The 27,504-nt window shown below is 36.1% G+C and overlaps 1 protein-coding gene across 2 annotated transcripts in view; it reads left to right on the top strand.

Moving 5' to 3' along the window:
• MMS22L (MMS22 like, DNA repair protein) overlaps positions 1–27,504 on the top strand; it is a 160,122-nt gene that overhangs the window by 120,893 nt on the left and 11,725 nt on the right. For both annotated transcript variants that reach the window (XM_027856873.1, XM_027856865.1), the window contains exons 17-21: positions 547–689; positions 2,443–2,602; positions 10,344–10,513; positions 16,497–16,708; positions 22,029–22,192. In XM_027856873.1, coding sequence (XP_027712674.1) covers positions 547–689; positions 2,443–2,602; positions 10,344–10,513; positions 16,497–16,708; positions 22,029–22,192 — 849 coding nt within the window. The remainder of the gene's footprint in view (positions 1–546; positions 690–2,442; positions 2,603–10,343; positions 10,514–16,496; positions 16,709–22,028; positions 22,193–27,504) is intronic.

Below are 27,504 nucleotides of genomic sequence, written 5' to 3'. Positions count from 1 at the left end.
AACAAAAACTTGCTCCTGAGGAGACAAGCTTTTTTTTTTCTCCCTGAAGAAACTGATCAGAAAAAAAGTGAAAATCTGAAGTAAATAACTAGACATCACACTGTGAACTCCCTAAAAAGAAAAATACCCAATTATGAATAATTCTTTCCCATTTTATATTAGATATTTTGCCTTTCTTCTACTTCTCCATTATTCACTGAGTGATACTTGCACTGTTTTTTATCTCTTGCATACAGTCTAGTTGTCTATAGGACATATCTTCTCCTGAAGCTATTGTTTATGCCAATTTTGTAAATTGCAGGAAGGCCAGACTGAAAAAATTCTCCAAATTTACTTTGATAACTTATTACACGAGTTGGCTTTACATGAATAAATTTTTGTGCTAGAATGTTTCACAAGTACATGACTTCTTTGAATAAAGCCTTTGCTTAGTGAAAGAAACTTAATTCAGAGTCTTTGAATTTTGCAGAAATTTGAATTTAAAAAGAAAGACAGCTTCATGAATGAAGTATAGTACATTTCCTGCTATATTGTCTTTTTAAACAGAAAAAGAGTACATGGAACAGTTGGCTGAACTGACAAGGTTGCTATTTCAGCTTCCAGAAGTAAAGAATATTCTCTCAAAGGCTCAAGTTGAACATTTAGCCGTCACACAAGACCCTCCAAAAGCACTTGTCCTATTCCTTGAGGTACTGTGCATTTATCAGCATAATTATATATCTCAATTAAAGTGATATGCAAGAAAACATGACATATTCTTGAAAAGTTGCATGTGAAGTGAATTTCTGTAAATCTAGTCATGTGTTTTCCATTGATTTCTATTGCAGTATTGAAGATAAGCTCCCAGAGGAAAAATTTTGGACTAAAAATATAAAACAATTCCATACAAGAAGGCAGTAAACCCTTAAAAATAACATTAAATGGAAAATAGTAAAGCACTGAAGTGATAACTCTACACCTTAGCTTAACCTCAGAATCCATGTGGTGGGATTGTCTTATAGATTAAACTTGCCTTAAAATAAGACTTTTTAGCCTACTAGTGACTGAATTCATTTGCATAGGACCCAAGGCAGTTCCATCTTATAAGTTGATGCAATATGTTAATTATGGAGTTTTAGGATACTTAAAGTTAACCAAATTACAGATACTGCTGTAACATGACATATTGTGCCCAAAATTAATTTCCTTTGGAAAGGGAGTTATTCCTGGCCTTTAGAATTCAGTTTATGGCTTTATCTCTTTTCCAAGATAAACATTTCCTTTCAAAACCTCATATTTTAAACCATTAATTCCTTACTTACATGCTATATGCATTCATAACAGCTTTTCATGCAAAGTAACCTTCTTGAGTCTGTGTGTGGTCATTTGTAGATGGCATACCTAGTGGATTTACAGCTAGCATCAAGCTAGGAGGTGTAATTAACCTAAGACAGGCAAGATGCAAGAAAGTCCTAAATGGGATAGAATGTTGCACTGAGTAAAAGTTTAAAAAAAAATTAATTAAAAAATAAATTTCAAGTTCAAGATGGAATATCTGTGGCTAGATAGTTGTTGATCTGAAAGAGACTTCAGGGTTTTAACAGACTATAGTCTTAAGATGACAGTGTGACATGGAAACAAAGAAGGCTAACACTAATCTAGGTTTCATTGAAAGATATACAGAAATAAATAGTGATAATACTGGTGCTTAGTCTGGGGTCCTGCATTTTAATGAGGACAATGGCAAGCCAACTAGAATAGAGCAACCAGGATGGTGAAGGCTTGAAATCTTGCCATCTGAAGATTGCTTATAGAGCCAGGGGATGATTAACTTGGAGAAGTGGAACAAGATACCTATCTTAGCTGTCTTCAAGTATTTGAAGAATTGTCATTTGGAAGAAGAATTAACTTGTTTATTCTAGTCCTAGAGGACAAAATTGGAATGAGGTTTAAAAATTTCAGAGGCAGATTATAGCTTAAAATAAGGAAATATTTCCTAATTATCAGAGCTATCCAAAAGTGAAATAAGTTGTTATGGAAAAGGTAGTGAGGTCCTGTTGATGAGAGGTCTCTAAGAAAAGGGTAATTGACACTTGTATTATAGAAGTACAAACTGTAGGTGACTGTATTGTGGGGGGTTTTGGCTATCTCCCCAACTGGCTCACAGACTATTTGGATACATATATCACAGATCCTGCCATTACCCCACTTTGCTTAGTCAATTTCATAGCAATTATTTATTGAGGAAATGATTTTTCACCTTTTGTTTAAAAATCATTTTGATTATAAGAATTGAGTCTTTTTGATCCTTCTTTTGATCTGTATTTAAATTGCAGTGAGTTTTTAATGGAAAGTTAGAGCTACAGGGTTAAGTAAATGGAGATGGCATTCAGCACTACTTTTTAAGCATGTTAGCTAAAGCTTAGAAGAATCAACCATGTTTGTTTCTCCTTTATTTTGCAGGCTGTTGGTATAACATACAGTAGCTTACAAACACTTCCTGAGAAGTCTGCCATGGTCACAAAAGCATTAGAATACCTTGGTGAGGTATTAAAATATGTTAAACCTTATTTGGGGAAAAAAAGTTCCCATGCAGGTCTACAATTGACATACAAAATAATGGGTATGTATTGACCAAGGGTTCTTAACATTCTCTTGTTTGTAACTTTAAATTTTGGTTTTGTAGGATGGCCCCTGAATATCGTACCAAAGAATGAAGGAATAAATCTGCTGGTCAGCTGTCAAGTGTCTGTGCTAACATTAGAGCAGTAGTAAAAATAATTCCTAAACAGTGATATTGCAGATGGTCTGTGGACCTGTCTTGATAAGTACCCCTTCTAGTTGTAACCATTATATTATATTCTTGTCCTATGTGACCCCGGTCCATGTCGTCCCATAACTGCTAATGCCCTCCCCTCAAAAAGAAAAATTACTTTGTATTTGTTTTGCATATACTTATTTATATACATGGTTTATATAGTTATTTATATGCAAAGATAAGTCCCTTAAAGGCAAAGACTCTTTCATTTTTGTCTTTGTATCTTTTGTGCCTGTTACATAGTAGGTACTTAACAAATGCTTGTGAATTAATTGATAAAGATTCTACCAAGTGCCCCAGAGTATTTCTTCTAGATAGTTTGACATTATATGGGGACTAGTGAAGAAATCAGATTCTAACTTGAATTGACAAAAAGTTGTTTTTTAGGTTTGGAATGCTTTTTTTTTTTTTTAAAGTTAATTTAAGGCTCAGCTCAGTGATACAGTGAATAAGGCACTGGATGTGGAGTCAAGAAGACCTGAATTCAAATATAGCCTCATACACTTATAGTCATGTGACCCTGGACAAGTTACTTACCATGACGTTTTCCTCAGTTTCCTCAGTTGTAAAATGGGGATAATATCATCACCTACCTTGCAGGGTTGTTGTGAGGATCTAATGAGATATTTATTGAGTGTTTAGCACAGTGACTGGCTCATAGTAGGTACTATATAAAAGCTTATTACCTTCCTTCTTCCTTATTGTATTTTATTTAGGCTAATGTAAGAAGGGAGGGAGGAAGGAAGGAAGTAAAGGAACAGAAAGAAAGAAATCAGTCAATCAATAAACATTAATTAAATACCTTTTGGGTGCCCAGATCCTGTGTTAAGCTCTAATGATACAAAAAAGACAGCTCTGCCCTCAAGGAGCTTAAATCTAATGGAACAGTCAATATGCAAACAGATATTTACAAAGCAAACTCTATACAAGATGTAAATAGGAAATAATAAGAGAGAGAGTGTGTGTGTGTGAGAGAGAGAGAGAGCATTTATTAAGTGCTTATTATGTGCAAAGCATTGTCTAAGTGCTGAGTATACAAATAGAAAAGTAATACGCAGTCCCTGCTCTCATGGAGCACTCATTCTAATGAAGGAATGGATAAGTTTAAAAGGTTTCAGCTGCAGGTCAGATGGAAAGGTCCTGTGGTCCTTAGGGTACAGTGGCAAAGCAGATAGTAAACTATCTTTAAAGTCATTTATACCAAAAAAAAAAAAAATCACATCTGTTTCTGATGCTGATGCATTTCATTTGACAATGCCAGGAACTTTGGGGACGAGAATATTCTTTGGATTTTCAGTAGTAGAGGCTGCAACTCTAGCAGAATCACTCCAGGTTGCATCTCTATGAGGGTTGCTTCTGGGACGATGGCTGTGAGGGCTTTGTCCGAAGCAGGATTGGTGGTCCAGGGCATCCAGCCACTCCCACAGCTCTTGGACTTAACCTGAATGTTAGTGGCAGTTGTTTAGCAACTATACTTACTGGTAGCAAGAAAGGTGGGTCCTGCTCTACCATGATGTCTCTTCTCAGTGATATCTGTAGGGAGCCCAGACTGGAAGTAAAACTGTTAGACTTGGAGACACTTTTCTTTTTAAATTTTTTTCAGTGAACAAAATTATGTTCTTTAACTCTCATCATCCCCTTACACACCATGAAAAATAAAACAAAACAGAAATTTGTAATAAATATACATAGTCAAGCAAAACAGATTCCCACATTGGCCATGTCCAAAAAAAAAAAGTCTCATTCTGTACCCTGAGTTTTTTACCTCTCTCAGGAGGCAGATCACATGCTTCATCATTGGTCCTTTGTAATTGTGGTTGAACATTGGGTTGATCAGAGTTCTTAAACCTTTCATAGTTTTTATCCTTATAATGATGTTGTTATTATATAAGTCGTTCTTTTACATCAGTTCATACAAGTCTTCCCAGGTGTCAAAACGTTCTTTTCATCATTCATAGACTATAGTAGTATTCCATTACATTCCTCTACCATAATATGTTTAGCCATTCCCTAATTGATGGGCAAAAGGAATTGGTAGTGAGGGAGGAAGGGGGCTTTGGGAATAGGATCCTAGGCTGTCTCCATCCTGGTCTGTTTATTTAATATTTAAACACCATTATAGATAATCCTCCAAATACATATATAGCCCATATCCAGACAGTAAAGTTCCAATATGTTCTTGATTGATTGTTTTTTAATATAAGTTTATTTTAAAATGCAAATGTCAGAAAACACAATGTGATGAGAGATAGGTAGTTTTTTACAGTAGAACAAAAAATGCTGAATTTGGAGCCAGAGTACCTGAGTTCACATCCACTTTCTCCACTTAACTACTTGTGTTTCTTTGAGCATGTCATCTCCCCATTCCACCCCACCTCACCTCAGGTCATCTGTAAAGGACTGACAACTAGAGGGCCCTTTCAAATCCAAATTGCTTTTCTTTCCATGTTCCTTATGAAGGGGATTGAGAGTGAATTTACTAGAACAGCGGGAATACTTATGCACCAAATCTTGTCATGTACAGTTCTGTATTTTTTTCTTTAAGAAATAAATCTTCTTGTATTTATCAGTATTATTATTCTAGCCATATTTAGGAAGAAAGTGAGTGAATTGAGTATTTTTGTTCACTAAAGCCATATTACTTGACCAGAAACAGGCTGGATGTAGAAATTGAGAGGAATCGTGTTGTGAGACAGCATTTTTAAGTTTTTTACACTATCGTTTCTTTAGTTCTCTCTGTCTCTCTCTCTGTTACTCTCTCTCTCCCTTCATATATATATTATATATATATATATATATACACATATATATATTTAGCATTATTTAATTCTTTATATTGTATCCCTAATGCCTAATATAGTATTGTATAGTTGGTACTTAATCAATATTTGCTGGTTGTGATGTAAAAATGAATAAACCTTATTTGTGTATCCAGAAATTTAATCTTTGTAATTGAGAGATAAAGAGAAATGTGATTACCTATGTTTGTACTCCTGTGTATTGATAAGATGGTGCAGAGAAAGTGGTGGCAACTCAAGTATCTTTATTTTTGAGTGAAAGGCTGATGTTTTAGGATCTATTAAGTGCATGTTTGGGTAATTACTGGGGACTAGAAGATGTTTCTGGTTGGTTGTCTGTTCTATAAAGTTAACATTAGAAATTAGCACACTCTCGACTATTATGCTCCTTTATTCTCTAGTTCCTAGATTATGCTATAAGTGAATGTGTGATCCTAGGCTGTGCATGTGTGTGTTCTTATATGCCTTTTGTTTTTACAAAATATATGTTGGTATCATCAGGAACTGTCAAAAACAATATTCATTAGAGATATAAAGACCCAGATATTTTTGAGAGGAAGATTTTTTTTTTCTTTTAAAACTTGTTCCAAGAAATTGAAAAGTTTTTGGCTTATGATTTATTTTAGCAATATGATGAATAAAATCTTTAAGATGAGATTCTCATATCTTGCTACCTGGCCTTTTAGTTTCCAAAGATGGTTTCTAAGAACTATGCAACAGGAAGAATTCAATGAAAAGTCTGTGTAGTCTGAGATCATCCAGTGAGGATGCGGCATATTAGAGTTCTCAGGAACCAGAGCAAGATGCGTGTCTCCCTGCAGGGAGCATTGTCATTTTCATAAGAAAAGGAAGAACCTTATTTGCATCATAGTGACTTTTGATGCTTTTTTCTTTTTGATATTTTGTAATTTTCTCTCACTAGCACCATCACTTCCCAATGATTCCCCGATGCCCACAAAACCTTCTGTTTTAACAAAGTTAGGCAAAACAAGTCAACCCACTTCCCATATCAGACAACAAATATCTCATTCCACACCTATGGTCCACCTTTTGTGGCAGCTAGGTGATACAGTGGATAAGTGCCAGGCCTGGAGTCAGGAAGACCTGATTTCAAATCTAGTCTCAGATAGACTGTATGACCTTGGGCAAGTCACTTAACTTTTGCCTACTTCAGTTTCCTCATCTGTGAAATGGGAATAATAATAGTACCTACCTACAAAGGTTATTGTAAGGATCAAATGTGGCAATATTTGTAAAATGCTTACCCCATTAACTGGCACATTGTTGTTGTTCAGTCCTGTCTGACTCTTTGTGACCCCAAACGGGGTTTTCTTGGCAAAGATACTGGAGTGGTTTGCTGTTTCCTTCTCTAGTGGATTGAGGCAAATAGAGGTTAAGCAGTTTGCCCAGTGTCACATAGGTAAGTGAATGTCTGAAGCCAAATTTGGACTCAAGTATTCCAGACTCCACACCCAGTGCTCTATCCACTGAGCCACCTAGCTTCACATACTGTACACTATATAAATCCTAGCTAGTATCATTATTATTATACTATTACTACTACTAATTGTGTCACAAAGAAGTTATGTGCACCTGGTTTCCTCTGAAGTCAACATGAGTGCATTGGTCAGTGTCGTGATCTGATTGATTTTCAAAAACCTGGCAATGGTGGACACTGACCCAGGAATTCCATCCGTTTTTATTACATTAAAAAGTTAGAAAACAAGTTTATTATCCCTACTTACTCAAAAGGTCCAGGCTGGAGAGGCATAAAGACAAGTTTAAAGCTTTTGAAGCTGGAAATAATTTCCTCCTAGCCCAATTATCTCTGGAGGTCTACAAAGGATCTAGAAGAAAATATCCTTGTTCGTTATAATCATCATCATTATCATTATTATTATTATTACTATTATTATCGTTATTATTTATCTGCATCCAGTTTCTCAGTGGATTTATAATCTCATATAGGTGGGTGCTCCCTTCAGTAGCATAATTCATAACTTGTCACTTCAGACTCTACAAATCAGGGTTTGACTTAGTCAAGTGTTTTGTTTAGAGTCTAGTCTTAAGAAAGTGATGGAGAACTGGTTAATAATACAGATTAAACTTAAAAGTATGCTTTTTGTGCTTTTTTTTTTGAGAGCCAGTTATTAAACATTTACCAGCATGTACCATATGATACCATATGATCTTTTTAATTAAATTGTACTTTGTTTTCAAAATACAAGCTCCTTAGCCTAGAATTTAAAAACTCTCAACAATCTGGCTCTTCACTAACTCTTCATGCTTTTTTTTTTTTTAACTCTCCTTCACACAACCAAATTGTAAAACTCCAGTTGTTTAACTCCAGTTTTGAGTCTAAAACTGGACTGCCAGCTACTGGACTCACAGTTCTGTCTCCTATTTCCATGCACTGGCATAGGCTGGTCTTTCATGTGTGGAAGCAAAATCTTTCTGAATTTTACTTCTTGGAATCTTTTAGCTTTCTTCAAAAATCAGTTCAGGCGCTACTTCCCCCATGAAACCCTTCCTTATACTCTATTATACCTTCTGCCTCTTCACATTATCTCTCCTTGCCTATTTTAGTTTAATAACCCCTAGGACAATTTAAGACCTTTGAAGACAAGGATTGTGTTTTTGTCTTTGTGTTCCAGATGCCTTACACACACTGCATATTAATAAATGAATAAATGTTAACTTTGCCAAGTACCATGATTGTATGAGTAAACAAGTTATAGACAATGTATGTTTGCACTCCTAAGTTAATGAAATAACTTCATCTATAAAGTTCTTAAAAGACAAGAAAAGCAATTGCATGTATTTACATTTGTAACAACCCTCTTCTCTAATTTACATTTTTAAAAAAATCTCCAATGACTTCAGAATTCCTGGAAATTTTACCTCTCTGCTATTTCAAAGAAATGTTTGCCTTTCACTGAAACGTTAAAAAGTGTGGCAGTAAAATTGATGTATCTTTTCTGTGTCCTATGAACCTGTAAAACAGATGGTTCCCAATAAAATACTTTAACCTTACAGCTGATGAAATTTCCAGTGTGAACGAAATATGTATGCATGTTAGTAGGTACCTATCCATCCCAAATGATCTAGATGTGACAAATGAGAGTAGAATGAGTCATCATGAATGTCAGGAATAATGGCAATACCCTTTTAAGAGTATATTAATATGAGGTCTTATAAATGCTTTTTTCCAATAGGTAGAAAAAATGGGGAGTGAGGCAGCATTATTTAAAATTTTGCTAAGTGAACATTGAGTTTCTTTATGATTTATCATTGTATTTTCTTTTACACCAGAAGATTAATGTTGTTTGTTGTTCATAAGGGTGATTATGGGTTGACTCTTTCACATCAATAACTTCTTCTGCAGGCCTATTTTGTTGCTTTTTTTTGTTTGTTTCAGAATATAAGTATATATGTATTTATTATATGTGTATATATGTATACACAAACATGCAAACACACAGTGAGGTATCTACATCATTCTCTCTGTTTTGGACCTAGCCTTTTCTTTTTCCTTTTCTGTTTTCTAATATGAGTAAATTATTAGCCCTTGTGCAGTTGCTTTTCACCAATGCTGTCTGATCCAGCCCTTGTTACAGTATGTTATGAGATGAGACTTTTTTCAGGGAATTTGTATCTCAGCCTTCTTAGTACAATTTACTGGGAAATGTGCCCCCTGTTATGAACTATCTTAAAGGCTTGGACTCTTAATAATTAGTTTTCTAAAGAAATTTCCTGGTTTTCTGTTAAATCACATAGGATTTTTAAAAAATTGGTTTGGTGCTATTTTCTTTGAAACACATGAATTTAAATTAATTGTCCTTCTCCTACAGAGATTACAAATGTAGTTTCTTAGCACCATTGAAACTGTAATATATTTACAAAGGTATTTCAAGTATGATCACAAAATAAAACTAAGGACAGATCCCTGACATATTTCATTGGGATCTCTGATTTAGGTCTAGAGAACTCATTGAGCCAGTCCAACACCCTCATTTTTACAGATGAGTAATCCGAGAGGTATTGAGAGGTTAAGTGATGTGCCCAGGGTCACACAACTAGTAGTGACCAAGGCAGGATTACAACCCAGATCCTCTGACTACACTAATGCACTTTCCACTGTAATAATGAAATCTTAGTCATTTACCAAACAGAATCCAAAGTTAAACAACTGATGATTTTATGTATGACTGGTAAATGTGAAAATTAGAATCAGAATTTTATAGCTGAAAAAAGAATTCTGGGGTCATTTAGGCTGATTTCCCATATTTTATTCATTCATTGATTTTATTATTATTAAATAAGTTTCACTGATGTTTCTTAATTTTATTATATATATCTGTAAATACAGAAATATCTCCCTTTCCCTCCATCTTTCTCCATGAAATTGAATCCTCTCACAATAAATAAAAGTAGTTAAACCATTGCTACATCTTCAGCGCATGGTACACTATTCTGTCCTAGTAGATTCTTGCCCCTCTGCTGAAATGAAACCCTCGTTTTCAAGTTGAGAACCCTTAAAATACATGGAATTCCAGTGGTATCTCCAAGGATGTACAGCTAGGAAGTTACACAATTGAGCCTAGAACCAGGCTAAACTCACTATCCGTTGCTTTTTTTTTCTCCCCACACATGCTGTCATCAGACCTTGCACAGCTTAATTAGAAAATGTTAGGCATTCCCATTTCCTAATTTCCTTTTCTATTTTTTTCCCAATGCTTCTGCTGTAGGAGTCCTAGTAAAGTCATGGGCACTGATTCTTGCCACTTCTAAAGCACAGAAACTGCTGTTCCGTATCATAGACTGCTTGCTTCTTCCCCATGCTGTGCTGCAGCAAGAGAAAGACCTGCCCACGGCTATGCTGACTGCTATTCGAAGGAGTCTTCCTCTCTATCTTCAGGTCAGTTGCATTTATGCGTAAGCTACCTATAAGTAAATAAACTTTACATTTCATACTGGAACATTTTATATTAAACAAAGATGATAAACTTATTTAAAAATCTTACATACATTGAGTTTGAAGGAAGATAATTTTTTTTGTTCTTTTACTGACCATGAACATTGAAGTTCTTTTAGAGGTGTAATTTCAAAATCTCAAAAGAATGTTGGATGGCTTAACTAAAAAATAAGGTTACAGGAGAACTTATCACACAGGGTTGCAACACGATATCTCCTCCTCCTGAAGAATTACTACCATAGAAAGAAGAGGAAGTCGAGGTTTTGTATTTATTTATTTTTTTTAATCTTGAAATTCATTGGAGGAATCAAAATGGGGTAGCTTGGTGGTGCGGTGGATAAGAGGAAGAGCCAGAAGTCAGTAAGACCTAGCCTAAGATAATTTACTAGCTGAGTGACCTTGGGCAGGTCATTGAACCTCTGCTTTCCTCAGTTTTCATATTTGTAAAATGGGGAAAATAATAGCACCTATGTCCTAGAGCTGTTGTGAGGATCAAATGAGATAATAATTGTAAAGTGCTTAGAACAGTGTCTGGCACATACTAAGCTTTATATGAATGCTAGCATTTATATAAATGTTATTAATTATTAAAATAAGATTTTGGATCTGCCACCTTTTTTAAAGTCTTTAAAAATTCAATAAAAAGAGAAATGTTTTTATTGCTTTCATTTTGGGCAATGGAATTTGATTTGTCCGTTTGAGTAAAATCATTCATCATTAGCAATCAGTGATTCCAAAGCAAGATCTAGGAAACAGTAATATTGGTAATTTTAAAAAATAGTATTTGAAGAATGAGAGGCTGTGTGGTAAAATGGATAGAGAGCTGACCTCAGACCCAGGATGTGCTGGGTTTAAGGACCACCTCTTCCAATTTTGGGCTGAGTAATTGAACAAAGAATTAACCCCTCAGTGCCCTAGGTAGCTCTCTAAGGCTATAATTTTCAAAGAAGGTGCTGATCTTCATTGGTTGAAGAAGTTACCTCATTGAAAGTTCATTATACCAGTGAAATCACAGGTCTAGTTCCTGTGCATTATTTTAATAAGATTATTTTCTGTTTTATTGAGTGCTTACTGTGTGTCAGACACTAGGCTACGAAGACAAAAGTGAGACAGCCCCTCCCTTGCCGGAGCCTGCATTCAAGACAGAGAGAGAACATGTATATCCATAAAGATATGCATAATATAGACAAAATGAATGAATATCAGGTGGTTTGCAAAGGAGTACACCTGAGAAGGAGTGAGTCAAAAAAAGTTTCATATAGGAGGTGATGCTTAAGCTGAGTCTTGAAGGAAACTAGAGATTTCAGAAGATTACAGTGAGAAAGGAATGCATTCTGGTATAGGGGATAACCAGTGCAGAGACATGGAGATTGGAGATAGGGCATGTGCGTAGAACAGTAGTCCAATATGATAATCGTAAAATGCATGGAGGGGAGTAATATGCAAGAACGCTGGAAGTGTAAGCCAGATTGGGAGTAGATTTAAATGACACAGATGTTTATATTGATCTTAGAGGTAATAGGGAGCCACTGGAGTTAATAAATAGAGTGGAGAATGACATGATCAGTCAATAAGCAATCTTCTGTTAAGGATTTGCTATATGCCAGGCACTAATATAAGTGCTAGGAGTACTAGAAAAAGCAAAAGCAGTCTTTGGCTTCAGGGAACTTACATTTAAATGAGGGAGACAAACTATGCATAAATAGGTATATGCAAGATAGAGAGAGAGTAGATACTTGATAGCATAGAGGGGCAGAACACTAACAACTAGTTGGAGGCACTGGGAGAAACCTTTTGCAGAAGGTGGAGTTTGAGCTGAGTCTTAGTCCTCTAAGCATTTATTAAGTCCTCATTACATACCAAGCACTGTGTTAAGAACTGGAAATACAGAGAAAAGAAAAAAAAGGCAAAAACCCAACTAAACAAACAAACAAAACCCAGCCTCTGTTCTCAAGGAACTCATAGTCTAATGGGAGAGATAACATGCGAACAGCTATGTACAAATAAGATATATACAGGATAAATTGGGAGTAATTTCAGAGAGAAGGCACTGAGATGAAGGAGGACTGGGGATGGCTGTAGCTGAGACTTGAAGTTGACCATGAAAGCTAGGAGAGGGAGAGCATTCCAAACATGGGGAACAAGTAATGCAAGTCTCAGAGTCAGGAAATTGAATGTCTTATGTGAATAACAAGAAAGAAAGACAGAGTCATTGGTTCATAGAGTATGGGGAGTGGAATAAGGAGCCCAATTATGAAAGGCTTTGAATGCTAAATAGAGGGTCTTCTATTTGATCCTGGAGGTAAGAGAGAACCACTGGAGTTTTTGGAATTGGAGGGGGTGCCCTTCCAATATGGTATAGTCTGACCTGCATTTAGGAAGTTCAATTCAACAGCCAAATGGAGGATGAATTGGGAGTGGAGAGAGACTTGTGGCAGGGAGACCAACCAGAAGGCTATTGCGATTGTCCAGGTGTGAGGTCATGAGTGTCTGCACCAGAGGAGAGAATGGGGTGTATATAAGAAATGTTATGAAGGTGGAAGCAATAGGATTTGATCACTGATTGGACATGCTGGATGAGAGAGAGTGAGAAGTAGAGTATGAGACCTAGCTTGTAAGCCTGAGTAACTGGGAGGATGGTGGTACTCTTCAACAATAATAAGGAAATTAGGAAAGGGGGAGGGTTTGGAGGGAGAGATAATGAGTTCAGTTTTGGACAAGTTGAGTTTAAGAATGTGTCCAAGACATCCAGTTTGAGTAAAAAAAGCAGTTGGAGATATGAAGTTGGTGGTTGGGAAGAGAAGTTTTGCTGGACAGGTAGATCTGAGATTCCTCTGCAAAAGAGATAATAATTAAATCCAAGGGAGCTGATGGGATTGCCAAGTGAAATACATAGTATAGAGGTACAGGAGAAGAAGACCTAGGACAGAGTTGTGGGGAATCCCAACTGTTAGTGGGCATGGTGTGGATGATGATCCACCAGAGGAGACAGAGGAGTGGTCAGACAAGTAGGAGAAGAATCAGAAGAGAGCAGTGTCAGGAAAAAAAAAAAAACTAGAAAGAAGATAATATCACAGTGAAGAAGAGGGTGATTGACAGATTTAGAAACTTCAGAAGAGTCAAGTAAGAAGAAGATTGAGAAAAGACCATTATATTTGATAATTAAGATATCATTAGTAATTTTGGAGAAAACAATTTCAGTTGAATTATGAGATCAGAAAGCCACATGTGGAGAATTAAAAAAAAAGTGGAAGAAAAGGAAGTGGAGGTACCTATTGTAGATGGCACTTTCACGGAGTTTAGCTGCAAAAGAGAGGGAAGATATGAGACCATACCTATCAGGGATGGATGGGTCAACTGAGAATTTTTTGAGTGTGGGAAAGACATGACATGGATTTGTTTGTAGACAGTAGGGAAGCAACCAGTAGACAGGATGGTAGGGATTAAAGAAAAACTAAGGATTTTAAGAGGCAGAGGCCAGAAGTAAAAGAATTCCAGACATGAAAGAAAGCCCATCCAAAGTCACTGAAGTAGGAGACAAAGCATTGAATATGAGGAATAGCATGTAGATTGGTGTGGCTGAACTGTATAAGGTTTATGAGGTAATGTATAAGAAAACTGGGAAGTTAGGAAGTTGCCAGGTTTGAAGTGCAAGAGTTTTAAATGCCAGACAAGTCCATATTTGATCAGACCTTAACGTTAGAAAAGTCATCTAAGTGGCATAGTTTGTAGAGAGGAAAGGTTTAAGTTAGAGCCATGGCTACTGTGGTAGTCTAGGTGAAATGAGGTGAGATCCTATTAGAGGAGTGGTGGGGAAAGATATGAGAGTATAAGAGATATTGTGGGTATAGAAGTGTTAAGGTTGGGCAACTGATTGAGTATATGAGAGTTAGAAGTTGAAGATGACACTGAGGTTGCTAACCTGGATGAGGGGAATGATGGTACCCTCAAAGTAATAGGAAAGTTCAAAAAGAATGGAGGGAGCAGTTCTGGGGAAGGATAGTGAGTTCTACTTTGGACTTAATGAATTTAAGAAATTTCTACACCATCCAATGTGGAGATAACTCCAGGTTCTTGAAGGGTTTGCCAGCAGTACGTGAACTCTGGTGGGTCTAACCCAAGTGAAAAGGCTTCAGCCATAGTCTCAGTGACTGGACAGCATGTATACTACATGAGAACAAGCCTCCATGAATACACAGAGGATCATGACTAGAAGGTTGGCAACAGAATAATATTTTTTTTTAGCCACAAGAAAACACAAAGATGATAGTTAAGAGTGATTGCTCTTCGTATTTGTGGAGAAAGTATCTCCATTGATGAAATCATAGATCCTGGAATATTGATTAAACAAAACCATTTGTGGACTAGCTTAGGATTCCATTCAACATTTATATTATTGTTCCTGTAGGAAAGTATGAATTCTGAATGGTTGACATGTAAATGAACTATAAGAAAACACTGCATTTTAAAGTTGGTGACTGTCTGTATTTGGTCTTTTGTAACTGAAGTGGTCAGTGACAGACAACTTTTGACCATTTTTCTGCTTGATTTTATGCATAACTACCTTTAGTCTCTGGTCCTGTTTCCATTATATTATCTTTTATGTTTTTGCTTCATTGTTGTTATCCTTCAGAGTGTAATATTGACTTAAAAATACTCATTTCATGGTAGCATGACTGACAGATACTTTGCTTGAGGAAAATCATAATTCATTGATGTAAAACATAATGATATTTCCAAATGATGTTATTTCATCATTCCTGTGGTAAAAGAGACTGTGTGTGTGACATATATACCATACATACATACATTTTATGTGTGTGAGTGTATGCTAATTAAATATATGTGTGTATACTATACATATATATATATATGTATGGTACTCTTTTTTAAAAAATGTGTTATACATATGCTAAAATATTTTTACTTTTACAGCATGTTGTTTGGGGCTTACACTTCCTTGTGGAAGTGCAAACAGATTCCCAGAATTTCCAGCTTCCACTGACTCAGCTCTAGAGAGTTTTCACTTTAGAATTTATTCAAGAAATTCTCAGAAACACCCCAAAGGGTATTTTGATCTAAGGCTACCCATAGTCTGGCAGGTGCCCCCCTAGAGTCCCAAAGTTTAGCAGACAATGAAGTGGAAGCATTCTTGTTATTCAGATAGTGGTGCTGGACCTACCTTAGGATGAGGGTAAGTGGCCTCCTTTTGCATGTAGCACAAACCACATGAGCTGGAACTAGAAATCATTTGATCCTATAAACCATGTCTCTATTTTTTTTTTTAATGTTCCTACTAGAACAGAGTATGATAATACTGTGCTCACTATATCACTCAAGAAGCATTTATTAGATACTTACTCTGTGCCAAACTCTGCTAGGTACTGGGAATACAGAGATGAAAATGGCACAATGTCATTATGTGCCTTAACATTAACAAAAAACATTCCTTACTATGAAAACTTTCTACCACGAATTAGTTCTCTCATATTCTTATTTTTTTAATGATCATCTGAAAGTGGAGTTAAAATATGTTTTGAAGCAGTCTTTTACAGATTATTCTTCTCCAATGACTGGGGAATATATGCAATCTGAATATTGATATAGAGGGGAAAGTAAAGAGTCTATGCAACCATGTGATACCATATATTGCTTTCCCCATATTAAAAAAAATGCAAAAATATAGGATAGGGGTCATTATTTTGCTCCCAAGTATACATCAGCCTCATACTATGGAATCTTCCAAGGGCCATAGGAGCTCAGTCCTTGATCTTAGTAAATTATATACTCTGTATTATATGTTAATGATGGAATGTGTTTGTTAACTTAAAAATTCCAACAAATGAAAACAAGTACAAATGGCAGTGTCAGTTGTTTCGTCTGACATATGCTTTACACTTGATCTCTCCTTTTATTTCTCTCTTAGGGCATATGTGTTATCTGTTGTCATTCCCAAACGCAGAATGCCTATTTGAACCAACTACTGGGGAACATTGTTGAACAGTATATTGGGCGTTTCTTGCCTCCTTCCCCATCTCTTCAAATCGTTGAACAACATCCTGTTCTCTTGGCATTGAGCAGATCAGCCACCACTCCCAAGATTGCATGTCTTCAGAAAATTGTTGTGCAAGTTATAAGGTAACAGGAAATATAGGAAAAAAGGTGATAATCTCAAGCTAAATTTTCCTATGTTTTATTTTTTAAAAGTGATTAGAAATGGTTGACGGCTTTAAAATAATACTCTATTCTACAATTTGTCTTAATGCTAAAAAAAGTTGCTAACCATACCTACTACGAAGTATAATAAAGAGCTTTCAATGTCATAGCTTTAAACATTCATACCCTTTGACCCAATGAAGTTAAAGACATTAAGTCAGAATAAATAATGAAATATTCAGAGAAGCACTTCTTACAGTACCAAAAAAACTGAAAACAAAGTGGGTGCCTATAAATTGGAGAGTTGCTGAACAAATTGTAGTATGTCAATGCAATGAAATACTGTTATTTTGTTTTTAAAAAATGAACATAAAGAATTCAGAGAAACACAGAAGAATTTTAAGAATTGATTCAGACTGAAGTAAACAGAATCAGGAGAATATGACTACAATGATATAAATGAAAACAGTACTTAGGGGCAGCTGGGTAGCGCAGTGGATAGAGCATCGCCCCTAGAGTCAGGAGGACCTGAGTTCAAATTTGGCCTCAGACTCCTGACACTAGCTGTGTTACCCTGGGCAAGTCACTTAACCCCATTGCCTAGCCAAAAAGAAAAAAGAAAAAGAAAGAAAAGAAGAAAACAGTATTTAAAAAACAGCAACAATAACAACAACAGATTAATTGCAATGATCAGTGTCCATCCTAGAGAACAGCAAAAGGTAGGAAACTGTGAGAATGGGGTTAGAATGCTCCATATGCTATCAGATAAGATTGCTTTGTTGACCATTTTTGCTTACCTGTTTTTCTTTGTTACAAGAAAGGGTTCATTTTGGAAGCAGGCAACATTACATTAGCAACTTACTCTGATGTTAAAAAAGGGATTACAGAAACTTAAACTAAAATTTAGACAAACTAATTGTGTGAATGTCTGTTTGAAGTGTTTCTGGACAGTTTAAGTGATTCTGCAAAAATCGGGGGTGACTCCCAATTCTTCTAACACTTCTACTCATATGTATTAGTATTCATTGTTTCTAGATTTTCTACCTTGGAGAATCTTTTCATTCCACTATTTTTTAATTCTTGTATTTCTAATGAAAATAACCAAATTTCATTTTTCCAAAGTGATTTTCTGGGTATTTGTGTGTTTTTTTTACAGAAAGCTATCCTCACTTTCTCTACCATCCTTAAGATTGTAGATACTGACTTTTAGGACAGAACAAGATCCATCTTTCAAAAACAAAAACTGACTCTCCTACTAAAGTGGCACCCTATGATAATCTTATGATTAATACTGTTATAGCCTCTATTCAGCTAATGTTTTCACTGTGTTCTTGGTGCTTTAGATAGATCTTTCATAATAAGTAGGTTTTGAAGAATCTGGTGAGAGAGGAAATCACATCAATATAAGCTAAAAGGTGAAAGGTAATAATGAAAAGAGCAGCAATTTAAAGACTAAATCAGTTAGTCTTTTCTGTGTCAGTAACTCATTTCTTTCCAGGAACTAGGTTATAAATTAACACAAAATTCTTTGGACTTCTTTTCAACTTTGTTTGAAACTAGAGGTTTTGCTAGACTTTAGATCATGTGCTGAGGTATTGGAAAGAGTCAGGAATAAAATAATCTATTCAATTCCCCACTCCATCCCCTTAGTCTCTATTCATGGAATATATTTCTTCTCTGTTCACTGTTTATTAAGCCCTCTGGTAGAGAATATTCTTGAACCCTGCAATAAAATCGTGGTACTCTAGAATTTTAGAACTAGAATATGTATTTTGGGTCCTCTGGTCCAATTCCCTCACCTTACAAATGAGGTACCTCAGGATCAGACAGGTAAAGTGAGTAACTTGTACTTTTGATAGTACAGAGGCCCTAATCATTCTATAGATTTGGACAGACTGCAATTCAAGTCACTCTTGGATAATGTAGAGTTCATTTCTTTCACCGTCACGTAGAAAGTCTTTGTCTTACATCTCCAGCTCTAACTTCTCTCTTGAATCCCAGCCCTGTATCCAACTATCAGGTAAACATTTGCATTGAACTACATATCAAGCTGATACCTGAAACTAGTCTTGTCTAAGGCCAAGCATTTCTTCTCCAACATGACGCTCACCCTGTTCTTCCCCTACCCCCACCAAAAAGAAGTTTCCCTTTGTACTTGGCTTCTTTTTTTTCTCTTCTTCCTGTACTTAGATTCATTCTCTTATACCTCTAAGCTTGAAACTTGAGTCATCTTTTGCCCTGTATTCCTTGTCTTTCATATCTCATTGGTTTTATTGATTCTTCTTTTATTTCTTGAATTCATCCCTGCCTTTCCATTTCCACTTCTGTTGTCACCTCATATTTAGACCACTGCAGTAATAAACTTCTGTCCCCAGTCCCTGTCCCCTCTACTCATTCTTATACACCACTGCCACATTAATCTTCCTTAAGCAACCACTTTCAAAAGGTGATACTTGACTCAAAAATCTTTGAGTTCCCTGTTGTTTATAGGTCAGAATCCAAACTCATTAGCTCAGTCTTGCTACACCTAGCTTTCTTTTTCTCTGTTTCCAGCAATTTTTTTTTTCTTTAAGATGCAAGGATAGGAATTACTTTCATGCTCTAGCTTTCAATAAAAAGAGATTACTATTCCTTGTCACAGAACAGTTTGTCTCCACAGGGACCTGACACTCAAAGCATCATAGATTTGGAAGGATATTAGAGGTCACCTATTCCAATCCTTTTCATTTTACAGATTAAGAAACTGTACAGGTATAAGTATGCACATAATCGGTACAAAATAAATATGACCTAGTTTGGGGATAGAGTGTACCAGAAACTAGAGGGATCACAAAAGACTTCCTTGTAAAAGGTAGTGCTTAAGCTGAGTCTTGAAGAAAACCAGGGATTCCAAGTGGCCCTGATATGGAGAGAGTTATATTCCAGGCATTTGGGATGATAGCTAGTGCAAAAGCTTTGAAATGGGAGATGGAATGTTTTGTGTGCTAATCAGCAGATAGGCCAGTATGGCTAGATTATAGTGTACATGGAGAGAGTAATGTGTGAAAAAAAATGGATAGGTAGAAAGAAGTCAGATTTTTTTGAGATTTAAATGCTAGAGTACATATTTGATCCTAGAGGTAATAGAGAGCTTTGAGTAGAGGAGATGACATGGGCAGACATGTTCTTAAAGAAAATCATTTAGGCAGCTAAGTAGAGAATGTATTGGAGTGTGGAATCGTTTGATGTAGGAATACTAAATAGGAGGCTAGTGCAATAGTCCAGGTGGTGATGAGAGCCTGAATTAGCATAGTGTCTGTATGAGTAGAGAAGACTTAAAAGTTTCTCTTATATTTGGACAATGAGATTCTAATAATTGCCATTATTAGTAGAGGTGGAAATTTAGGGGCTGCCTCTTTAAGTGTAGTCATTATATCTAAATGGAAGATTCCCTTAGCATACATCTTAGTGTGTCTCTGAATATGAAATATGGCAGCTTGCAACTGGTTCTCAAATATCTGTAGACTTATAGTTAATTTAGCTAAAAGTGATGGTTCTGATTGTTCTATATCTCTTGTGTTGTTCAGGAAACCTGATTCCTTTTATCAGCTGACTAAAATTTGCACTACCCTGAAGGAGAGTTCAAATTCAGGAGTTGTAGGAATTTGTTATTCAGGTCAATTCCTTAACCTGCCAATTGAAGAGTAGGGTGCTGTGTGAGATGAGGATGTTAACGATATAGGGAAATCCTTTATTTATATGAGAATGGGAAAATCTGTGCTTATGTCTTCCCCACCTCCATTTCTCTACTTTCTTCTTTCCAAAGAGGATCATGAGAATGAAATGGTTCTATGTTACTTTGGAGAGTGTGTTGTACTCTTTATAGGAGAAGCAAGAGAATGAGGCTTGTTGTGCTATGAAAAAATAATCATTTCACAGATAAAGCCTTTTAGGCAAAGTATATGGCTTTATTTGTTCTTAATCACCAAATTAGGCCATTATAGAATGCATGGCTATATAGGTTTGATTTTTCAATTATTATTAAGCCCAATGAGTTCCTAATTCCATAATGGTCCAGAATAACAGAAACTGAAACATATCTTTTTTCTCTGTAGAGGGGTGGGAAATTTTCTAGGACAGAATATGGCATCCATTGTCAGACATGATCACTATTAGAGTTCACATTTTTTTTTCCCCCAAATTTTTTTTTTTCTCTTATAAAGGAGGATTCTGTTTTAGGCTATGTTTGTATGTGGGGTTTGGTAGTATTTCCAGATATGGTGGTAATAGAAAAACAAAAATCATTAGTAAATTTAATTTTTAAAAAATAGTTTCAAAAAAAAGAAAAAATTTAAAATAGTTTCATCAATATATTCATGGAGTTTTCATAATGTCTATTAACCACAAATGCTTAACAGAACACCAGAGAGACATTTAGTTCTTCATTACATCACTGAATCCATGATCTCATTAACATGGGTATTCCCTCTGTTGGTACATATTGCAGCTAATCTGTACCTCATCATCCTTATAATCTTGTCCATTTCTTTTGTAGTTCTTCTTTAGGGGAGCTACACTGAAGGCCAGTCTCTAGATCTCTTTTCATTTTGTGGATATCATTGCCTTCCTTGAATTGCCTGTTTGTCATCTCTAGCTCTCACCACAACAAGGGAGAAAGGGGAAGGGATAAGTAATTATTAAGTACCTACTATGTCCAAGGCACTCTGCTAAGAGTCTTACAGTATGGGGGCAGCTAGGTGGCGCAGTGGATAGAGCACTGGCCCTGGATTCAGGAGGACCTGAGTTCAAATCCTGCCCCAGACACATAACACTTGCTAGCTGTGTGACCCTGGGCAAGTCACTTAACCCCATTGCCTAGCCAAAAAACAAAACAAAACAAAACAAAAAAAGAGTCTTACAGTATTATCTCATTTGAGCTTACCTCCTGTTCTACTCATCTTGTTTTCTAGATAGAATTCCTTAGATCAGTTGTTGTGCATAGATCATCTCAGACCCTACCCTTAATAGCTATGTGACTTTGGCTTGCCCTTTGTCAGCCTCAGTTTCTCATCTGTAAAATGAGGGGGTGGACTAACTGACCTCTTAAAATCCACTCCAGCTCTAAATTTGTTCACTGGAGATGTCATTTCTTGTGTGTAAAGTAATCACTAGGAAATGCAGTAAAATATGCTCACAGACCCCAAAAAAGAGTTAAATTTAACACTTAAAAACTGAACTTTATTCATTTTGATATCATCCTGAAACTCTATGTTCTTTGATTCTGCCTTAACCCGAATGAAACATGGACACATTTCTTTTTTAGGAAATCCTACATTCAGTTTAAAGGGTCTTCACCACCTCCTCGCTTAGCATCCATTCTGGCTTTCATTCTTGAACTTTTCAAGAAAACCAACATGGACATTGGTGATATGGAACAGCTCTTACCTAGCGTGTTGAAGTGTTTGCTCTTGGTCAATGAACCTCAGGGTGAGTTTACTAATAAATTTAGTATGTTTATCATTGTAGAATAATGACAGTGTTTATGCAGTGCTTTAAAGGTTTGCAGACCTCTTGCAAAGAGACATGCTTTGTCTCTTTTACATACATTGCCTCTTTTGCTCATGTATTTAGAGTAAAAGTAACGATATAGGTCATTTTACTTGATTTTATTTTTGAGACTTGGTCTCCTATCCTACTCAGGCTGGAAGTGCAGCAGCCACTCATGGGTCCAATTACACTACTGATGAGCTTGGAAACTGTCACCTGCTTCATTTTCCACCTGGGCTGGTTCACCCTTCCTTAGACAGCCTGGTCTTCCCCTTACCTGCCAGGGCCCACCATATTGATCCTTTATTGAGTGTGGACTCTTGATCTTCTTTAGCACTACTATAGCTCAGAACTCTTAAGCTCAAGTAGTCTATCAGCCTTAGCCCCTCCCCCCGCCCCCCACACATACTCCATATACTCCAGTAGCAGGGATTACAAGCATGAGCCACCAGGTAAAACTGAGATACAGAGAAGGGAAGTAACCTGCCCAGGGTTATATAAATGACAAATAATGGTACTGGTTTCTCATATTCAAGAGTACTCCTAAGCTATTATTTCCCGACTGTACAAATGATGGTATTGATGAAGAATGGCTGGTATTTATATGGTACTTCAAGGTTTGCAAATTGTTTTATATATACATTATTTCATATGACCAAATAACTTAGATGCTTGTGACCATTTACTACTATTAGTATAAGTCTTATTGGAAGACACAGATTCCATTTACTATCAGAAACCAGGCAAAAACAAATAGTAAGTATGTTGTTTATGATTTAAAATATTTTCTGAAACTTTATAAATAAATCTTTTGATATCTCTTTTGTTCTCAGTGTCCTAACCACCTTTGTCATTAGTGTTCTCTTAAAATAGTCACTTATTTGGGATTTACAGTATGTAAAGCCCTGTAATAAACTTGGTAGTGACAACCCAGTATCCACAATAGTAGAATTTGCCATCTGAAGACTATAAGGCTTGACTAATTTTTGACTTGACTATTGTAGTAGCCAGTTGGTGAGTATGCCTGTGCCAATCAAATCTCTCCCCACTCCAATAACTTTATAACCTAGCTCCCCCTACCTTTTCAGCCTTCTTATAAGTTACTTCCTGCCATGTATGTATTCTTTACTCCAGTGACACTGGCCTCCTTGCTTTTCCTTGAGCAAGACACTCTGTCTCTCATCTCCAGGCATTTTCTCTTGGCTGTCTTTCATGCCTGGAATGCTGTCCCTCTGCATTTCTGCCTACTGCCTTCCCTAACTTCCTTTTAGTCCCAACTACAATTTCATCTTCTACAGGAAGCCTTTGCTAAACCTTTTTAATTCTAATGCCTTTCTTATTTTAATTATTTCCTATTTATTATATATATATTGTTTATCATATTTTTCCTTGTTGTCTCCCCCATTAGATTGTGAGCTCCTTGAAGGCAGGGGCTGTCTTTTGACTCTTTTTATTTCCTTAGCATTTAGCATCATGCAAAGTACCTAGTAGTCTTTTAATAAATGTTTATTTATTGACAGTGAGTATTTATTTACATATTTGTTTGTAAATATGTATAATTTAAAAAGGAAATGTTATTAGCACTTATAAAAACAAAAGAGTGGTAATGGGAGTTATAATCTAGAGGCAGTTAGATGGCACAGTAGATAGAATGCTGGGACCAGAGTCAGGAAGACCCGAGTTCAAATGTGGCTTCAGACTAGCTATGTGATTTAATTTCTGTTTGTCTCAGTTTCCTAAACTGAATAAGGGAGATAATAATAGTCCTCACCTCCTAAGGTTGTTGTGATGATCAAATGAGATAATATTTATAAAGTGCTTAGCACAGTGACTGGCACAGAGTAGATCCTTAATAAATATTTTCTTTGGCCCATACTAGGTGCTTAATAAGTGTTTCCTTCCTTCCTTATAAACTACAATTTCCTACTGAATGATGGAATGAGTAAAACAGAAACATGCAGACCAGTTTCCTCTCCCAGAACTTTTGCCTTCATGGAAATTCCATTTATCTTTTGAATTTTAGTAAAAGTGGTTTCTAGTATACATTTCTAGATTTTAAGATAGTGAAACTATTTAAATAGTACAAGATTATGGTCAGCATATTGTTCCAAAGATTATAAAGTACTCGATCATGAATGGGATCAAGATTCAGGGACTGAATTTTGCTGTTCACTTCTTGTGAGTAAATGGATTCTGTCATCTACGTTGATAGTGTATAGGCTTCTCTAGGGGTCCCCTCCTTTTCTTTTCTTTTTTTTTTTTTTTTTTTGCCAGCTGAAGTAGCATTAAGCACTGACTTGTGTCCTTGCCTAGAGAGAAAATTGTTGCTCCTTGAGGCCTTAATGTGAAATGGGCCATTTGGAAGATCATAGAAAATGCTTGATTTCTCCCCAAGGATAGATGGGGAGGAGAAGAGTGATTTTATATTAATTAAATGAAAATTTCAATACACTACATGGGGAGTTTTAGAAGTCTTGTTAAAGATAATTATTTTTTCCCCAAGCATAAATATTATTTCTCTGGATTGTGTTTTGGCAGCTTTGTATACTCTGATGTTAGTAAACCCACGGCTTTGTAGATGGCAATCTAATATGCTCTTTTCCTTATGCTTTTTTTGCCTCATAAATCTTTATATGCCCTTTAAGAAACTAGACATTTTTTCCATAAAACATTATCCCATTTTAGATACCACAGAAGCATCACTAGGTTGTGCTGATGAAATGGATCTCTTCATTCAGACTTCTTCATGGTATCCCACATATTTACAAAATAAAATACAACAACATAACTTCTGAATGAGCTTTGGATATTTAAAATTCATCTATAGAAGGCAAATCAGAAGCCCTGAGAAATGCAAGGCTATTGTTTCAGATAGTACTTGATAAACAGTAGTTTTCAATATGTCTGTATCTAGGATCAAAGTAGGAATAAGAGTAGGAGTACATGTTTTATTTTCCTTTTAATACAATAGGAAGTTTTCTACAGAAATATATACATTTATATAGCTCTTTGAGATTTGCAGAGTTTTTCAAATACTTTATCTTATTACATCCTCACAACAATCCTGTGCGGTAAATGTTGTGATTATCCCAGTTTTACAGATGAGGAATTTGAGGCTCAGATAATTTAAGTGACTTACTCAGGGTCATAAGCTAGTAAGTGTCTGAGGCAGTCTTCAAACCTGTCTTCCCAGTTCTCAAGTCTAGTGCTCATTCACTATACCATGCTGCCTCTCAGCAAGGTGATGAAGTTTTGGTATATAATTCAAAGATCCATCATTTCACTCTGGTGAAATATTTCTTTTGCTAATACAGGTTACAGCCCCACATGCCTTCAATGGATCCGTGATCTCGTCAATTCTAGCAGTCCTGAAACCAACTCAGTCAAGCTTTCTCAGGCTGTATTTTCCTGTAAATTCTCTATAGGGAGGGGGGTTCATCCAGCAAAACAGGGGCTTTGCCCTATGCCTTTGGACACATGGGTACCAGTGTAGCATGTGGGCTGTCCATCCTTTATCTCTCCCTACGGTCCATCCTACAGATGACTGATTCATCTGCTTTTCCAGTTATACTTCTCTGTGATAACATTTTTTATGCTGATCATTCCATTGCCCTTTGAATGATACACAATTTTTATTCCTTGGAGGTTGTGGTATTCTATGATTTGCCTCCATAGATCATCACCAGAAGTTTAATGGTGTTATTAAGATTTTTTGTTACCGAAATTACTGTGTAATTTTGCAAATGTTACCAATATTGTTCGTTATTCCTATTCAGTTCCAGACCCTGCTCATTGTACATCTATAGTGCCCCTTTAAGACAGATGTATCTATAAAACAGTTAGTTTTATGGGCTATCCATTCAACTGCATATCATTGTTGAAACAATAGGAATTCTTCATCCACTTGGATTTTTGTCTTATAAATGATTTTGGCTTATATTTGGGGGCTCTGCAAGGTTTCAGGGTTTGATGCAATCAGCACAATATCGTATGCAAATAGAACTGTCTGGATGACCTCACTATCTATACGGAATCTCTCATTAATTTGGACCATTTGATTTTTTAAGAAATGTTATGGTGAACGTAACAATCATCAACAAATAACGTTTCAGTATATACAAAAGAACAAGAAAAGGTTATATAAAAAACTTCAGATATGAACAGTTTTTAAGTGTATGTATAGATGTGTGTAAATGTATCCATGTATGTATATATGTTCACATATATGTAATATACACAGAGTTTAGAAGTAATAGTGAAATTTCTCTGTTGTGTCCCCTTCTGTTCTTTTTTTCTTTGCATTTAAAAAATGTTTTATTAATCTTTCTTATATCTTTATATCACTGTCTATCCACTTATCCACCCATCCCAGCCTTGGCAAACCTCTTTACCCTTGTAATATATATGTACAATCTAGCAAAACATGAAAAATTAAAATGGACAGTATTGACTAAATCACTGCTAAGATCCATTCCAGCTCTAGATTTATGATGATGATGGAGAATCCACATGAGACATCCTCTATAAAAAAGGCAAACACCTTTGGTGTTTCCCTAGTTTATATCTCAATTGATTTTAATTATCAGAGAATCATCTGTCAGTCAAATATTTCTCAAATAACATTGTATTTCTTGATGTGTCTATGAAGAAATTTTGTATCATCTTAACACATATGGGTGACATCTTGTTAGATAGAGTCAGTCAACAATGGAAGAGAAGAGAAGGGAATAAACATGCACCCGGTAATGTGATAAGCATTTTTTACAAATATTATCTCATTTGTTCCTCACAGCAATCTTGGGCAGTAGGTGTGATTATTATCCACATTTTACAGTTGTGGAATCTGAAGCAAACAGAAGTTAAATAACTTGCCTGGGATCACATAGCTAGCCAGCATGTGAGACTAGATTTGAACTCATGTCTTCCTGGCTCTGGGCCCAGTGTTCTGTCCAACTGCCTCTAAACAAAAGTTTAAATAGAAGGTAATCTCAGGAGAAGGCACTAGAAGAGGGTGAGGGATACCAGGAAAGGCCTGGGATAGAAGGGGACTTGAGCTAAGTCTTAAAGCAAGCCAGGGGATAGAGATGAGGAGAGAGAGAGGATTCCAGGCGTGGAAGACAGCCAGTGAAAAGTCATGGATTCTAAAGATGGAGTCTCATTTGTAAGGGAGAACCAAGAAGGACTGTGTGGTTGGATTATAGAAGACATGGTATTGGGTAAAGTGCAATAAGACCAAAAGTGTAGGAAGGGGC

The sequence above is a fragment of the Vombatus ursinus genome, unplaced genomic scaffold (assembly GCF_900497805.2).
Source record: "Vombatus ursinus unplaced genomic scaffold, bare-nosed wombat genome assembly UNPS02000582.1, whole genome shotgun sequence".
NCBI classification, from domain to species: Eukaryota; Metazoa; Chordata; class Mammalia; order Diprotodontia; family Vombatidae; genus Vombatus; species Vombatus ursinus.
The sequence above is the reverse complement of the archived record's forward strand: the minus strand, read 5'-3'. Positions and strand labels throughout refer to the sequence as shown.